Here is an 18,026-nt window from a genome sequence, read left to right as displayed (position 1 = left end):
TTGTTGCTATGCTACCAGGAACAATAGTCTCCTAGTCCTAAGAGACTAAGGTTTTAACATTAGAAACATAAAAGTACAGCCCTAAGTACTCAGTGAATTGAAGATCTGATATTAGCACAAATTATGAGGATGTTGCTAATAAGTATAGAGCATACAATGAAATATACAATATATTCACCCTTTACTGAAATTTATACAAATAGCAGAGCATCAAGCAAGGTCCATTTCCAAGAAAATGGCTAATAACCATGTAATGCTTGATAATCTGTCATTTGTATAAAACTAAGTAATTTCTAAAATTAAATATCAATTATGGATTCAAACATCATTTTTGCATTTCTGCTAGTCTTTTTATATAGGAACTGAAAACTATATTTTGGAATTAATTACCAAAATGTGTGTAAGCTTTATTACTACTGTAATATACATAAATGCATTCTAATTGTCTGATTGTAATACTATTTACATATTAAATCTATGCTAATAAGAAATCCATTTTTCCCCATTTTGCATTATAATGGTATAAGTAATGTTCTTTTGTGATGATATTTCATCCTTTCTTTTTCTTGGCATTCTTTCTATTTTACTTTTATTATTCCTTAATTCTGCAAAGTGCTAACTTGGCCACAGTCCAATGTACTAAGAGAATTTTGGCAAACACAAAGATTACTAGTAAAAAGAACCTTTTCAATTTTATGCAAACTCAATCAAAAGTCAAATAATTACATGTTAATACGTATCAGGCTTTTCAGAAAATTCTGTGTAACATTCTGTTTTAAATGATTCTCATATTTATTTAGTGAAAACATCAACCCTCCCAAACTTTTTTTTTAACTTACAAGTGCTGTATGTAGGCTCACATTGAAGTGACATTATCTGGATTTTTTCTTCATCTGTTTCCACATTTAGGTTGGATAGGTACTGTTTGACTTTCCTGGCCATCTGTGCATCTTCATACAACTTTTTTGCATTTAAAAGAGAGCTGCGCCGAGCCCGTTTTTTGTGAGCACCTCCTTGAACATCCAACATGTTTGAATTTGTGCTACCCTGACTCAGTGACCTGAAAAATAAAGAAAGCCATTATGTTTTAGCTTTACCTTGATTATGAGGAATCAAAGCAAAAAACACTGAGGCAAAATGTTCTTCTATTAAAAGCACATGCTGATGTCAAGTTAAAAAGAGATGGAATGTTAACACATTTGTTTCAAAGTAACTTGCAAAACCGGTAACAGAATCGAGAAAAAAAATATTAAATAAAGAGTGCAATAAACAAAAACTGGGCAAAATACCACATAGGTTCCTTCTAGTGAATGAAGCCAGGATCCTTTCAGACTTGAACTGAAAACCTAAATATGGAGTTAAGGTTGTAATGGAAGATGATTTTTTCTAAATTCAGTGATATTAAAGTACTCTGCGCCAGAAGTTTGAAGTAAGTACAAAATGATGATTAACTATAGTTATTTCCTTTCCATTCTGTTTCTGAGCTTGAGAAACTGAAAGGACAATATACTATAAAAACCATCATTTCAAAAATAAGGAGAAACCTCTTCATATTATATTCAGTTGCTTGTAACAATATTCTGCAAAACAGAACATTGGTTCAGTATGAACAAGATGAATGATATCGCTGTCAAGAAAGATTAATTTGACAGTTTCTTGCTATAATTTACTATTCTATTTCTCTAAGAGAGCAAACATTTGCTTTGATGAACAGATTTATGTATGAAAAACCTATGTGTGCTACTAGACAGTCTTCTTTGTTATTTCATGCCAATTGTCAAGCTTTGAACTGAAGAATTTGTGTTGAGTTTCAATGGGGAAAACTGCTGGAGAGATGTATGGGATGATAATTTGTGCTTGTAGAATCAGAGCATGTTTTGACATGAACAATTTTACTTATTCTCATTGTATCTAAAATATAATATGGACAGCTGTGAATATAAACAAGCTGAATTACTTTTAAAGCCATGTACTTTCACAATTCCCAATCCTCCACCTTTTTTGTTATAAAGTACAACTGAGATTTCACTTTGATCAGTTTAAACAACATGATTAATATTAAATAAATTAATAATACTTGGCATGAGCTGCGGTAACATTCATTCTCTTATCAGCAACCCCTACCATCTTTTAAAAATCAACTATACAACATGAAACTTCTTCAACAAGATTCTGAAATTCGGCAAAGAGCATTGCTAGTACTTGCAGAGGGCAACAGGCCCCATTTCTATGGCAAATATTTAATGTTTAATATTCTCTTCTATTAGTATTTAATATTCTTTATATTTTTCTAGCAAGAGTTTGCAAAAAACATGTTTATCATTAGATAAAACCATCTATTCCAAGATGGCAAATGAATAGTAATTAAAAACTACAAACATATATATTTAAAGAGGGCACAGATACAAACATTTCACAATCAAAAAGATGGTTCTGAAGTTTTTCTTCCTTTTTTTAAAGGCAAGAGAAAAAGAATCAATAATGAGTGTTCTGGTAAGCTGTGGAGGATCTCTAAATTACAATATAGGAAGAAAGATCTAGGACCTCTGTCATACAATGCAATAGAAGAAGAGAAGTAAAACTAAATAATGATTGATTTCTAGAATGTAAAGCTGGGGAAAGCTGAGAAGAAAAGGAGAGGAGCAAATATCAGATTCAAAAATGTGAGTTTTATATCAAATAAGAGATTTCTTGTTCATTTTGATAAAGGCTATTAAAGTTTCACATGTACTCAGACTCCTTGACAAGTAAGACTCTCTTTTAATAAATTTCTCTTTTAATACTTTGAAAGAAAAAAAAATAAAAACTAATTTCAAGGGTACAATTATTTCAAGTTGATGCTATGTACAACATGTGCTTCAAAATCTTCTTTGGAATAGCCATTTGTTACTTTCTGATATGCTTATACAATTCAGTTAAAAATGTAATATTAAATATAAATAGAGTGCAATTTCATCAACCAAAATATCTTATCCACATGAAAGAGATTTTCAAGCATTTATTATCAAGAGATTTGGAAGCATTTATTATGAAGAGATTTGGAAGCATTTATTCCAGCATAGCAGTATTTCAATGGCCTTTGAAATACTTATGCTGAACAACAAATGCTGGAAGATTTTGTAAAGGCGAAAAGATATATGAATCTGAACTATGGGAAGAAAAAAAAGGATACTGATTTAACAAGCCATACAATGTTAAGTTAATACACATAATGGAGAAATGGGTATAAATAAATGCAAAATAATAACATTATGAAATCTGCTAATTTATTAACTTAGAAAAAGCAACAGGTTTAGAATGTTGCACACATTTATCATAAGGAATTTCACAAACCACAAGCTGAAAAGGCGAAACAATTAAATAATAGCATTCAACATTATAAACCATTTTCCTGAATCATATGGATACATTGCATATATAATTTAACAGCTTGCCAATTGAAAATTGGCATGCGTATTTTTCTTAAAACAATCATATTATTAAGCTCATGTTCTTTAATTGTTGCAAATAACCATTTATACTGGTTAGAAGGAATGGGGTTTTGTGCTTGGTTTTCCTATTCTAAGCAGTCAATAACAAATAACTATTCATTCTCTGCAACACCTTCACTTGTCTCTGTGGGAACACAAAGTTCCAAGTTTCAAATACAAATAATCTAAAGGGAGTTCTCACTGTGTTATACTTTTCTTCTTATTGTTTATTTATTTGTATCCCACCTTTATTATTTTTATAAACAAGGCAGCAAACATATCCAACATACCTTCCTCCTCCCATTTCCCCCACAACATTGTGAGTTGATTTGGGTTGAGAGAGTGGCTGGCTCAGAGTCACCCAGTTGGCTTTCAACACTAAGACAGAACTAGAACTTATAGTCTCCTGGTTTCTAGCTTGTTACCCTTAACCACTAGACCAAACTGGCTATTATGCAAGACATACATCCAGATGGCCCTAGAACAGGACTCACTGCATACTACTGTGTCGGGATAGCAAAAAGACTAAAGACACAGAGAAGGCCTCCTCAGGGTACCGTCGGCTGAGCAATGTCGGCTGGCGACCCCCAGGGGGAGGGCCTTCTCTGTGGGAGCGCCAGTCCTATGGAATCAGCTCCCCCCTGAGCTTCGGATGGCCCAAAATCTCCAGTCCTTTCGCCGCAGCCTCAAAACACTCCTTTTCCACCTGGCTGACCTGGACTGACAGGCATTTTAATTATATTTACAATTTTTAATTTATTTTTAATTTTTAATTTTAATTTATTGCAGATGATTTTAATTTTATTTTTATCTTATTTTCTGTACTTATTATATGTTTTGTTGTTAGCCGCCCTGAGTCCTTCGGGAGATAGGGCGGGATATAAATCCCATTAATAAATAAAATAAATAAATATTGGTCACTGCATCATTAAATATGCCTTCAAGATATGGAATACATTACATTTTTGCTACTTATACAAAGACTGAAAGAAAAGGAATCATAGTCCCTAAATTAACATATATAATAGATTAGAGTGGTTTTCATTTCCATGAAAATAGCACAGCTGAATAGTCAAATTCTATATACATGAATATAGTATTTCAGATATGCCGAGTGCAAATACATTAGGGAAAAAATTTATTGTATCTTACTGGAATTCCTATGTGTTTTAGCAGGATCGCTTCCATAAGGACAATGGTTAAGCTGTTGCTTCTAATACCAGAGCTATGCATGGCTTCTGAAGATACTTGGCCTAATCTGTGGAAATTGGTCCTCTCTCAACTTCAATACAGGCCATTCCTGGCACATCTCATGGCAACAATATTTAGTAATTCTTTTTCCACTCCTAAGCATATTTTTCTTTTTTTTTTTATTGAAAAGTTTTAACATACAATTTTTCTTTAAAACCCCCCCTCCCCCTCCCTTCACCCTCCCCCCCTACCTCTCCCCCCTCCCCCCCTCCCCCCCCGACTTCCCAGAGCTAAATACAAGGTATATATAAAAGAAAACCAATCATAAACAATCATATACTAACAACTATAAGCTCTAAAATCCATCACTCTCTAGCTTATATAGGATAAAACAAACCTTAGTAATATTAAATATATATATATAAAAAAAAAACTAAAAGAAAAAAAAAAGAAGAAAAAAGAAAGAAGACTTATTCAAATGCTACATAAAATTTCTTAACCCTATACTTATTCTGGATAAACTCAATCCATTTTCTCCATTCCATAATATAGCGTTCTTGCGAGTGATCTTTCAAATAGGCCGAAATCTTCGCCATCTCTGCCAGGTCGGAAACCTTTAAAGTCCACTCTTCTATAGACGGCAATTCCTCTTTCTTCCAATACTGACCTATCAAGAGTCTTGCTGCCGTAATTAAATTCAACATCAACTTAGTGTCCACAACTGTAGCATCTGTAATTATTCCCAACAAAAAAAGTTGCGGACAAAACTTTATCCTCTGTTTAAAAATCTTCTGCATGTTCCACCAAACTTTTATCCAAAAGGCCTTAACCTTTTTACATGTCCACCATATATGAAAATATGTTGCATCTTCATCACCGCACCTCCAACATTTAGGCTGATAATTCGGATACATACTTGCGAGCTTTTTGGGATCTAAATGCCATCTATAAAACATTTTGTAAGAGTTTTCTCTTAAATTTTGAGCTTGTGTAAATTTTACGTTCCTCACCCAGATCTTTTCCCACGTGTCCATTGTAATAACTTCTTGAATATTCTGGGCCCATTTTATCATACAGTCTTTAACAAGTTCTGTTTCTGAGTCAATTTCTATCAATGCAAGATATATCCGTTTAATATGTGCCGGTCCCTGATTTCTAATTTGCTTTATCAAATTTTCATCAGTCATTGTAAAACCATTTTTCTGATCTTCTTTCCACCTGGCCCGTAACTGAGTATATTGGAACCAGTTTTGAACAACCTTCTCTTCTCGCAAGAGACTATATGATTTCAAACACCATACATTTCTTTCCAAACTTAGGATCTCCTTGTACGTAGTCACATCATGTTTGAAACCAGCATGTATATTTTCTATTGCATGTTTTGGAATTGCCCACAGTGGTATCTTGCAATCTAGCTTATGTCTGTACTTCTTCCAAACTCTCAGCAATGCCTGTCTTAAAATATGCACTCTAAACACATTGTCTACCTTCTTGTCATACAACAAATATGCATGCCAGCCAAACAACAAATCATGGCCCTCAAGATTTAATAATCTCTTCTGTGTCAAATTAATCCAATCACTTATTCCTACTAATGCAGCAGCTTCATAATATAGTTTAAGATTGGGCATTTTAAGCCCACCTCTCTCACGAGTATCCTGCATAATCTTAAGTTTAACTCGTGGCTTTTTCCCTGCCCAGACAAATTTATTGATACCTCGCTGCCATTCCTCCAAATTAGAATCTTTCTTAAGAATCGGTATCATTTGAAATAGAAATAAAAATTTAGGCAGGACATTCATTTTCACTGCTGCAATCCGTCCCAACAAAGACAATTGCAATTTTTCCCAATTCTCCAATTCTTTTTGAATTTTCCCCCATAGTTTTTCATAATTATTTTTATATAACTTTGTATTAGAGGGCGACAAAAACACCCCCAAATATTTAACCCTTTTAACAATCTCAAATCCAGTTAGTCCTTCTAAAAGAGCCTTTTGCGAAACTGTCATATTTCTGACCAAAATTTTGGTTTTCTGTGTATTAACTTTAAATCCAGAAACCTTCCCATATTGTGTTATTATCTCCATCAGGTCCACAACAGAGTTCTCTGGCTGGGTCACTGTAACAACCAGATCATCTGCGAATGCTCTCAATCTATAATCCTGATCTCTAATTTGTATCCCCTTAATTTTTTCCGAATTCCGTATTTTAACCAATAATATCTCTAATGTTAACACAAATAACAAGGGCGATAACGGACAGCCTTGCCTTGTGCCCTTCTCAATATTACATGCTTCTGTCAAGCTATTATTAACTATAATTCGGGCAGTTTGTTTTTGATATAATGCCCTAATCAGTTGCAAAAAATTTTCCCCAAAATCCATTTTGTCTAAAACTTTTAACAAAAATTGCCAATTCAATTGATCAAAAGCTTTTTCAGCATCTAAGAAAATTAGCGCCGCAGAGATCTGGTTGTTCCTTTCCAAAAACTCTAACACATCAACTATATGCCTCACATTATTTTTCATTTGCCTACCACTAATAAACCCCGTTTGGTCCCCATGAATCACCTGTTGCAGAACCCTCATCAATCTATTAGCCAAAACCTTAGCAAATATCTTGTAATCTGTATTTAAAAGCGATATCGGTCTATAATTTTTAACTTGAGTAGCATCTTGGTCTTCCTTCGGAATCAAGGAAATAAAAGCTGTTCTCCAAGACGGTGGCACCTTTCCCCCCCTCTGGATTGTCTGGAACAGTTCCTTTAACGGTTTTATCATCTCTATTTGTAGATTTTTGTAATAGGCCGCAGTCAAACCATCCGTACCTGGTGCTTTATCCACCTTCAATTCCTTAATTGCTGTAACAATTTCCTCTTCTGTAATCAATTGATTAATCCCTTCTTTTTGTTCTTGCGTAAGAACCGGAATGCTAGCATTTTCCAAATATATATCAATGTCTTTTTCATTAATTTTCTCCTTAGCATATAATTTAGAATAAAAATCCACAAAAGCGTCCTTAATAAGGTCCTGTTGAAACACAACCCTTCCTTTATGCTCAATCTTGTCTATATTAGAAGCCCTTTGTTTTTTCCTCAATCTATAAGCTAACCATCTTCCTGGTTTATTAGCGTTGCAAAAAGTATTATGCCTGGCAAACCGCAAATTGGTTGCCACTTGGTCAGCCATTAATTTATCAAATTGTCCTCTTAACAATTTAATAGCCTCCTTAGTTTTCACATCCTTTGAGTTCAAAATCAAAGCCTTTTCTTTTTCCTTTATTTCATTCTCCAGTTCTTTCCTCCTAGCTTCCACAGCACGTCTATGTTTATTATTCATATATATCAACACCCCTCTCATGTAGGCCTTGCTAGCATCCCACACCATATCCATAGAGGTACCTTTGTTCATATTAGTTTCAAAAAAATCCTTCATCCGCTGTTTACATTCTTCCACATTTCTCTGATTTCTAAACAAATTCTCATTTACGCGCCACGAGCGCCTGTCTCTTTTCTCCTTATCAATCTCTAACCAAACTGGACTATGATCAGAGATAGTTCTTGCACAAATCTTCACCTTTTTAGTCCTCAAAAAAAAGTCATTAGTCACCAAAATAAAATCAATCCTCGAAAAAGATTGATGTCTATCAGAATAAAAAGTATAATCCTTTTCCTGCAAGTGTCTCTCACGCCAAATATCTCGCAGTTCCAAGTCATCCTTCATTTCAAAAAAAGATTTAGGCAGTCTAGCATGACTTGGAATGCGCTTAAAAGCTCCAGCCTTATCCATCTGTACATCCAAAACACCATTCCAGTCCCCCATAAAAATAAAAGATTTATAATCCAACTGGGTAAGCTTTGTATGAAGTAAACTAAAAAAGTCAGCCTGTTGTTGTTGATTAGGGGCGTACAGTCCAACTAAAAGCGTAAGCATATTTTTCAAGGAATTTATAAACTATGGAATTTCTCTAAAGTTCTGGCATGTGTGTATGTGTTAGATATCCATTAACAGATATTTGTAAATGTGTGGTCCGTGTTTTTTTTTAAAAAATCTTCAACCAATACTTAGAATAAATCAGCTGTTAATAAAAAGATTTTATCTGAGCCTACATTGGGCAAATTTCAAGGACTTTAAAATAAATAAAATCACTATGATTTGCATATAATTTTGATTTTATTAATGTGTGGGTTCCAATTTGTCATCATAAACCTGTGTTATCTTAAATTTAGAAATAGTTAGAACAAGTATTGCAGGGTTAATAAAATGCATGCTGTTGCTGAGATGCATGCATTAATGATGATGCAGAATGTTAAAAGTTGCATAATTTTGCTTAAAGGCTTAGTTGCATTAATCTCTGCACTTACCCCAAACTCCTCCACCTCTTCTTCCTGTAACCAAGAGCCATATACAATGAAGCATGTATTTAAAAAAAGAAAGCAAAGGGGTGGGGAGGGGAAATCACAGTTGAGAATCAGAAAGGAAAATGATGTAGACAGGAAAAATAAACGAAAATTTTGATCAGGTAAAAACACTTTTCAAACCAGTAAAACAATTTTTTACAATGGAACACAGAGACAAAACTTGTTAGAATATATGGTGAACACAGAACACACACTCACACACAAAAGATCTGGGCTTCAAGGACCATGTTTGCAGAACAGGACAACAGGCAGAGGAGCTTCCAATTCAATGTGGGTATTGTTTTCTAGAAATAGTCCCTTTTTCATCTTGTTTCATATGCACAAGGTTCAAAGGTAATGAACACTATCTAACATGATTTTAGACCCAACAGTACTATTTAAAAATATACTGAGTTACAAAATTATCAGTTTAAAAATGATTTAATTTAGACATGCTGAGTTATGTTCTAGTTTGTGCAAGGTAAGACTCCTAATCTAAAATTTCATACACTGCAATATAGCAACATAAAAAAAGATTTATTAGCTATACAATCATTTCAGACCTCAATGCAAGTATTGAAAATTAACAGAACATATATGTTTGCTTTCCATTCACATTTACATAAGTGTTAACAATGAAACTAAACAAAAGATAAACACGGAAATACAACCATGCAATTATTTACATCCCACACTTTTCTATTTCTAATTCCATACCTTTGTCTGAACATCACAGCAGGATCCATATTAGCAGAAGTCATTCTGACCACCTGCCGTATCTCTTTAGCAATCATTCTCAGTTTCTCAAAATTTACCAAACCATCCACCTTTGAATCATTTCCTGTACAATTAAAATATGTGGGGGAAATGTTTAAAATTTTTGAACATACTTCTGAGGCTGTCAACTTACTTCTTTTAGTATCACAGCACTTTATTACACGTTAATAGTCTTGAATGCAAGCAAGAAGTTGCAAGAAGCTTTAAGGCAAGGGACAGGTGCCAATCATAATCTCAAAATGTGCACACCCTTTTTTTAACATCAGCAGTTGTCAGCAAAAAGAACATGTAACAATAGATATGAACTGTCTTTGCATTTTCAACAATAAAAGGAACTGATAGCAAGGGAGTTATCTTAATTTCCACCACTACTTGTTAGTTTGGGAAACTGATGTTTATTTTTCTGAGAGTTTTCAACTTTTTCAGTCTGAAAATCGATTCTTAAACACAGATCCTTATCAAAAAGAGACTTTTTTTCTTTACACATACCTCGGTTCCTCGTAACATTTGGAAGCCAGGAGGAATACAAGTTTAATAAATAACAGTAAAACATCTGCTTATCCCATTGGGAAGAAGTCAATAGATGTACAAAAATGACAAATCCAGTCTAAGTAAGTAACTGCCTGATTTTGTGACTAAGTATAATATATTGCATAGGTAAGGTAGGCCTCTGCTCATAGTGGAAAGGTGAAATTCATTTTTGGTGGACCATAGGGCTTTAAAATAGAAATAACTGAATGCCTTATATTTTTAATGTCCAGACTTGCCTTCATGTAGAAATGTAATATCTTTCTTGACCACTGGGAATAATGGAATAATTGGAGGCTGCATGCTCTGACTGCTGAGGATATTGCGATACTTTGCCATATTCCTAGATGGATCAAAAAGATCCTGAAGATCTCTAAGGTGTTTTTCATATTTGCTTGGTAACTTTTCCCATGTACTTCTGAGTCTAGCCACTGGTGCCAGATTAAGACCACTGCAAGAAATTATTTAATAGTTAGTATTGTAAGTATTAAAGACTGATCTGCTTTATCAAAAAAAAGTATACCTTTAGAAGAGCAACTTTTTAACAAAAGCATAGATACTCTATTTTCTGTTGGAGAGCCAGCATCTCCCACCTGCAAATGTTAGGGAAGAAAGAATTTCTTACAAAACTACTTCCAGAAATCCCTGAGCTTTGAGAAAACTACTTCTTGCCCATCAGCATCTTACCAAGATATGATTTTGCAAATCTTATATCTTGCAATGTGATGGAGCACCACCATAATGAAACAAAACAATTCTTTTTTTTCTCCTTACATCTCTGTAGCAGAGGATAGGTTTCCATCTAAAACTGCAGATAATATTACACTGGAGGTGATAAATAATAGCTTGGATTAAGCAAAAACTCTGGATAGCTTTAACTGAGATAAAAACTCTTACCAAAGTATTGTTATTATTTCACGCCTTTGAGTCAGTTTGGACTCTTGGCCTGGACAAGTCCCTGCAGTTTTCTTGGCAAGGTATTTTTAGGAGTGGTTTGCGCTCGCCTTCTTCATAGAGCTGAAAGAGATTGGCCAAGGGAACCTAGCTGGCTTTGTGCCTAAGACAGAGCTAGAACTTACAGTCTCCCAATTTGTAGCCTGATGCCTTAACCACTACAACCAAACTGGCTCTCCTAACAATACTTTATGATTAAAAATAGTGACAGAACTGTGGCTCGTAATCTCTGGAATACTTAAAATCATATTAAAACATTGGCAGTATTTATCTATAAATAATTTCTACCAAAATGAAAAACTAAGTAGATCTGATTGTTAATATTTTCAAATACAAAGATTCTTTTGAGTCGAACTCAACTTTTCAGAATTACATGGACATGTCCATTTTCTTGGCAACAATGGGGAAGTTGTTCTTCCTGCCCCGCCCCCCCACCCCCCCAGTTTCCAGGTCTAGCCAACAAGCCCACTAGAGAAAGTCCTTGGGTTGCCATAGCAATTGGGACTGGAATTTCTATTGCTAAGTGATGCAGTTGTAAAGTACAATGTCACATCCCAGCATTCCCAGTTGCTGTCAATCCCTGGAACACACGGCTCATTAAACCAGAAGGGAGTCCTGTGCAAGGAGCATTGGGGAGAGAATAGGATGTGCAGGTGCCACAGGTGGAAACTAAGGATTGTGGGCACGGTTGCAGGGGCCACAGGCCAGCATCATAGAGCACAATCAGGCCAACAGGGACTGTGGGCAGGCATTAATTTTCAACATCAGCCAACCTCCTAGGACTATTACTGTTTGAGAAGTAAAAATCAAACAAAAACTGCAGGTATCATGTTCATCTTAAGTTTGCAAATAACTTTTCAGTTTGTTGGATAAAGTCTATGCTCTTCAAATCCACTTATATTCCACACTTCAGTTCCCTGCTACTCTGTTATTTTTTAAAAAGAAAATAACCAACCTAATAACAGCAAACATAGAGTTGAAATTCTTGCATTCCCTGCAATGGAGAGCGATTTTTATGAAATGTTTTACAATCTTCATCCTTTTCAGCTGATTTGTTTCAGATAGGATTTCCGTAGCAACCCAAAACGTTTCTTGATTAATAACATCCTCAAATTGTTTCAGGTTAGTATTTCCTGTTTTAGAATCCAGCTTATATAATTCATCAATATACTCAGTAGGCTCAATGTTTCGAAACAATTCAAAGTCTCTCATCGAGAGCTGAGTAGCCACTTCAATAGTACTCAGCTGTAAAAGTGAAATTTGGCTCTCTCTTAGCAATTCTTGAGCATCTTCATCTGAGCATAGAGTCTCTGTTTCCATATTATTTTTCAAATAATACCTAAAAATACAGTGAGAAGCATATATGATTTAATACAGTTAGTAACTTTGCAGGAGTCTAGTCCCATGTAATAAACTAAATTACATCGAAGAAGCTGCATCTATCAAAGGCAAAATATTCCCTTTTTCACCCTGCTGCGCTCAGTATCCCTTCAAAATCACTGTGATTAGATGCAATTTGTAGAATGAAGGAAAGGATAGGAGAAAAGCTCATTAATACAAATGGAGAGACTGGATAGTTTTGCCCATTACTCTTCATCACCAATCATAAGGCTTTTATATAAATGACTCATATAAAGTTACGCTCGACCTTCCACAAAAACATAATTATGCTTGCACTATTTTTCCATGACTATTCTCTGGGAGTTAATTCTAAAACAGACTTTTCATTTTCCCAGAAGCCCATGGTTCTTTTTGGAGAGCATCAATGTATAATTTTAGAGTTACAGCTAGGCTGAGTCAATATTTTTATCTCTTAGGCAGTATTTCTCAGCTACTCGGCTACTATTTTGTTGTTGTTGTTGTTATGATTTTATACTTCTATATTATGACCTATCTATATTTTAATTTAAAAATATCTGTGGATGTAACACTTCATTTTTACTTTGCATTTACTTTGCATTTATTTAACATAATCTGTACCAAATCAAAGGCAATAAAATCTGTTTACAGTTAAGAAATGCTACTTATTTTTAGTATTTTCTTCTCTAACTCAATTGCAGAATTAAATATTTACCTCCCATTGAGCTGAATTCGGTCTGCTAACTTTGAGAACTGGTCGGGAAGCCTTCTCTGTTTGATGACTCCTTCCGTGCTCACAGAAACTTCACACAGAGAATAGGTCTCTGGGGTTCCTGTCAAGTTGAATTCATGTACTGCGTGGCTTACAACTTCTTTTGCTGTAGTGTCTTTGCTGATGATAATGTAACAACTCTGTTGATCAGCTTTGAAGACTCTTATAACCTGATCAGGAATGTCTTGGGGTTAAAACAGAAGAGTTAAAGTGTTAACTTATTTCCATGTATAATATATTATTGCTATTTTTAATTATACATATTTCTTTTTTAGCCTCTATAGAAAAATGACTTGCAATAAAATATTTTCCATAAACGTGTATTTATTTTGTTCTTGGATAAAGCAAACAGACCTTGCACTATACGTCATTTCTCTGAGATCTAAACCCCTTATAAAAAGCCTTTTAAAAGCCTGTAACTATTTTGGATGTTTTAATCCTCCTAATGGCTATCAACCAGGTTACTGTTTATCTGATATTTTGCTTTATAGTGTTACCAAGGAAAAAATTGTAATTGTTACAATTGATGTGGATTATGAGAAGAAGTGTCTCATAAATCAATAAAGCTTACTAAACTTCAAGTATAGTGTATTGATTACTTTGTCCTTATGGATAATTCATTCTTTGTTAAACAGCATCATTACGTGATATACCTTCTGGTTTGGAAAAGCCAATAGAGAGAGGGCAAGGGAATATAATTTAAAAGGACTGGCATTAATTTTCTTCTAATGTTTGTACTCTGAACAAACATGAATATACAAACTCTCTGCAAAAGACTGAATTTCTAAAATAACCTTTATAGAATGATATACAAGCATGGTTTCATCTTAGAATCTGATTCAAATATGCAGAGAAAACATAAGGATGAAAACTTTCTCACTATATTTCAGTTGCAGATTTGGAAGAGAGAATCATATTCATAATCTCTATTCATATAAAACAATTTCTCTGCATACAGAAAAACATTTAGAAGGCTTTGTCTAAATGTTTGTTTTCCTAACATGGCAGCTTTTAAAAAATACATGGAGCAACACTGAAATCTACTGTCTCAATGAAGCCTTGAGATGAGGTGGGAGGCAAACAATTTTAATGATTGATTGATTGATAAATAAAATAAATAAAATAAAATAAAATAAAATAATAAAATAAAATAAAATAAAATAAAATAAAATAAAATAAAATAAAATAAAATAAAATAAAATAAAATAAAATAAAATAAAATAATAAAATAAAATAAAATAATAAAATAAAATAAAAAAAAATAAAATAAAAAAATAAAATAAAAAAATAAAATAAAATAAAATAAAATAAATGCTACTATTAAAATATACACATTTTAAAAAATACCCAACCCATCATGTTGGGATACTTACAGTAAAAGCCAACTGCTGCAGAATGAAAGAAGGGGGAAAGTCAGAATGTAGATGTTATGCCACGAATAAAAACATTTACATAATAAAAATCTAAAAGTTTTGTAAAAGTCAAAAGTGCTTCTGTCTACCTTTGAGTCAATGTTGACTCTTGGTGACAGTCTAGACTAGTTACTGCTGTTTTCTTGCAAAGATTTCAGAAGTAGTTTGCCATTGCCTGTCTCCCAGGGCTGACAGTGAGTGACTGGGCCAAGGTCACCCAGCTGGCTTCATGCTCAAAGCTGGACTACAGCTCCCAGTCTCTCGGTTTCTAACCTGGTCGGTATTTCTTTACTCTCCTACCATCGGGTAGGAGATATAGGAGTATAGCCAGCGATACCAACAGGCTGAAGAACAGCTTTTATCCATGGGCTGTTGAACAGGAAATTTTATAAACTTTATACATGATTGACTTGCGAAACTGGTGTGTTGTGCAATTAGCTCACATGGTGTAATAAGATGGAGAGTTTGTTGTCACTGTGAGTTGGGGGTAGGGGCACAAATGGAGGCTCAGCCAATCTCAATGTATACATGGTTGTACTTTGACAATAAAGGTTCATTCATTCATCAACCACTATACCAGAATTGGTTCTTATGCACACAAATGGTACTGAAAGGTTTATTTAAAGATAAAAATGTAAACAATATGCAGAAATACAAGCAGGTCAAAGCCTTTTTATGGAGATCACTTGAAAACAAGATATAATGTGATTCTAAAAAAATCTGACATACACTTGGAAATGAGTTTAGATAGTTCACAAGCTTGCAAATTACTGAATGGCCTCTAGAAAAGAAATTATCTAACTCATGTGGCTGGTATCAAACAAATAATTGTAAATTAAATTGAATGGTATGTCTGTTTCAGGAAAAGCACCCCCCTCCCAATACTGTAATCCATTTTTCTTCTTATTTTTTCTCTCAGGACCCCTTCCTACTTTTAAACATTATGGAGGACCTCAAAAGAACTTCCCCCCTCCCATGGATTACTTTGGATATTTATTGCATTAAAAATTAAAATTACTACAATTTCTCACAATTATTTGATAGGATTTTAGAATTTTATTTATTTTCAACATAGGCTGGCAAATAATTTTGATTTGACAGACCCTGGCAGACTCTTGGGGAATCCCCCTGGGGTCCTAGGACCACACTTTAAGATTGCTGTATGGCATGAGGAGAGAACCTGTAGGCCTCTTGATATTGCCGAAGCAGAAATGCATGATAAGGCACAGCAGCAAGTATCTATGGAGATTCTCAATTATGCAGGTCATGGTTGTCCCAAAGGTGCTTTTTCAAGAGGCAACTGGACTTTTTTGTTTTTTCTTTGAAGACATTTCACTTCTCATCCAAGAAGAGCTGAAGGAGTTTCTTGGATAAGAAGCAAATCGACTTCCACGGAAAACAAGAAAGTCCAGTTGCGTCTTGAAAAAGCATCTTTGGGACAATTATGGCAAATACACTGAAAATATATATATATATATGAAACTGCTGGGGGAGTAGCTTGTGGTGAGATATTATCAATATATTAAAGTCATCCATTGACACAAGTGTCATCCTGGCCAAGCCAAAATCCTGAACTGGATATGGCAAACCAAACTCAGCTTAAATCCCACTGGATCAGGGGTGTCAAACTGCCGGCCCATGGGTCGGTTGCATCATGCCGAAACCGCACCCACACAAGCACGTCACATGACGTGGCGGGTTTGACACCCCTGCACTGGATCATAGTTGACAGCCATCAATAGACATCTGAACAACATAATAGCATCAACTAAGGTAGTTACTCTTGATTGAATCACACTACCCCCAAATTAGTTTGTGAAATCTGGGTTCTTTGGATTCTGTACCCAGTTTCCAACTGTTGATATTACCTGGGAAGCCCTTAGTGGAGTAACTCGAGGACATGTCAAAAAATACCGTGCCAGAATTGAACCCATTCAATTCTAAGATCAAGAGAGGAAGGCTTGTTGCAACATCCCTCTGCTTCAACATTAGGCATTCTTAATAATGCCCCTCATGTTATCAAATATCCCTAAGTGGACCCAATCCTGATAATACTTAATGAACAAATTAAAGCAATTTTGCTCTACTGTGAATTTGTTGTTGAAAACTAGAGTAGCTGGTTTTAAGGATATCTCAAAGGATAAGGATATCTATGATGTTTATTAATGGCTTTCAATATTACTTTATGTTATACTTTTACTTTCATTCTTCTATTTTGCAACTGACTTGACTGTACTGCCCAGAGTACATTAGTATTAGGTGGGTTATAATCTTGACAAAAATACGGCGTTAATGAACTCATAATACTGATTTGCAAACAACAATTAACAACTAAGGGTTTTTTTTCCAATAGTAGACGAACTTTAGACACATATCACAATAAAAACAGGCTTATTTCACCTGAAGGATTTGAAAAATCCAGCATGCTAGTTGTAGGTTGCAAGAGATCAGGACTGCTGGATGAAAGTGTGCCAGGAATAGGCATAATTGCCAAACTGTGTCTGCACTGTCTTGTTCCCACAATACTGTCATCTTGTGACTGGCTTACGCTGCCATCACTGTAAGAGATTATTAGAAAGCTGTCAATATAGAAGATCCAGAAAAATAAATTATTTTAATAAAGACATAAGTGATGGAGGAAGCCAAACAGTACTTAGAAGTACTAAAAGACTGGAAATCAGAGGAGAACATTTCTTGTATAGAAACACTCATATTGTTGACATAAATGAAGAAATAAATGATTTATGGAACTCTAGATTTAGTAACATTTATTCTACTTGGCCTTCTTAGAATTGGTATAAAAGACAAGACTATGATACAGGTAGTCCTTGCTTAACAACTACTCATTCAGCAATCATTCAAATTTGCAATGGCACTAAACAAGGATAATTTTAAGTCCTTGAAGTTCTAGCCAAGGCAGCACCCCACATGACTGTGATCTGCGCACTCAGCAATTGGTCCAGATTTCCAACCGCTGCAGTGCCCCATGGACATGTGACCACAGTTTGTGACCTTCTCTGTAAGCTTCCCAAAAACAAAGTCAATGGAGAAGCTGGCAGGAGCTGGATCATTTGAGGTCCTCATTAATGACCCCCATGTTCCTTGCTTAACCAGGGACTGCCAGACTGCTGTTGCTAAGTGGCACGGTCATGTGACCTTGTGCT

The 18,026-nt window shown here is 34.7% G+C and overlaps 1 protein-coding gene across 1 annotated transcript in view; it reads right to left on the bottom strand.

The window, feature by feature from the left end:
* Positions 1-18,026, bottom strand: part of RAPGEF6 (Rap guanine nucleotide exchange factor 6) — a 175,229-nt gene that overhangs the window by 25,835 nt on the left and 131,368 nt on the right. The window contains exons 17-23 of the mRNA XM_081318027.1: positions 17,263-17,420; positions 13,394-13,634; positions 12,275-12,658; positions 10,605-10,816; positions 9,778-9,901; positions 9,025-9,048; positions 840-1,060 (exon numbers count right to left, since the gene is read on the bottom strand). Coding sequence (XP_081174153.1) covers positions 840-1,060; positions 9,025-9,048; positions 9,778-9,901; positions 10,605-10,816; positions 12,275-12,658; positions 13,394-13,634; positions 17,263-17,420 — 1,364 coding nt within the window. The remainder of the gene's footprint in view (positions 1-839; positions 1,061-9,024; positions 9,049-9,777; positions 9,902-10,604; positions 10,817-12,274; positions 12,659-13,393; positions 13,635-17,262; positions 17,421-18,026) is intronic.

This window comes from Vipera berus (genome assembly GCF_964194415.1).
Source record: "Vipera berus genome assembly, chromosome: 2".
Lineage (NCBI taxonomy): Eukaryota > Metazoa > Chordata > Lepidosauria > Squamata > Viperidae > Vipera > Vipera berus.
This window is presented reverse-complemented; position numbering and strand designations above follow the sequence as displayed.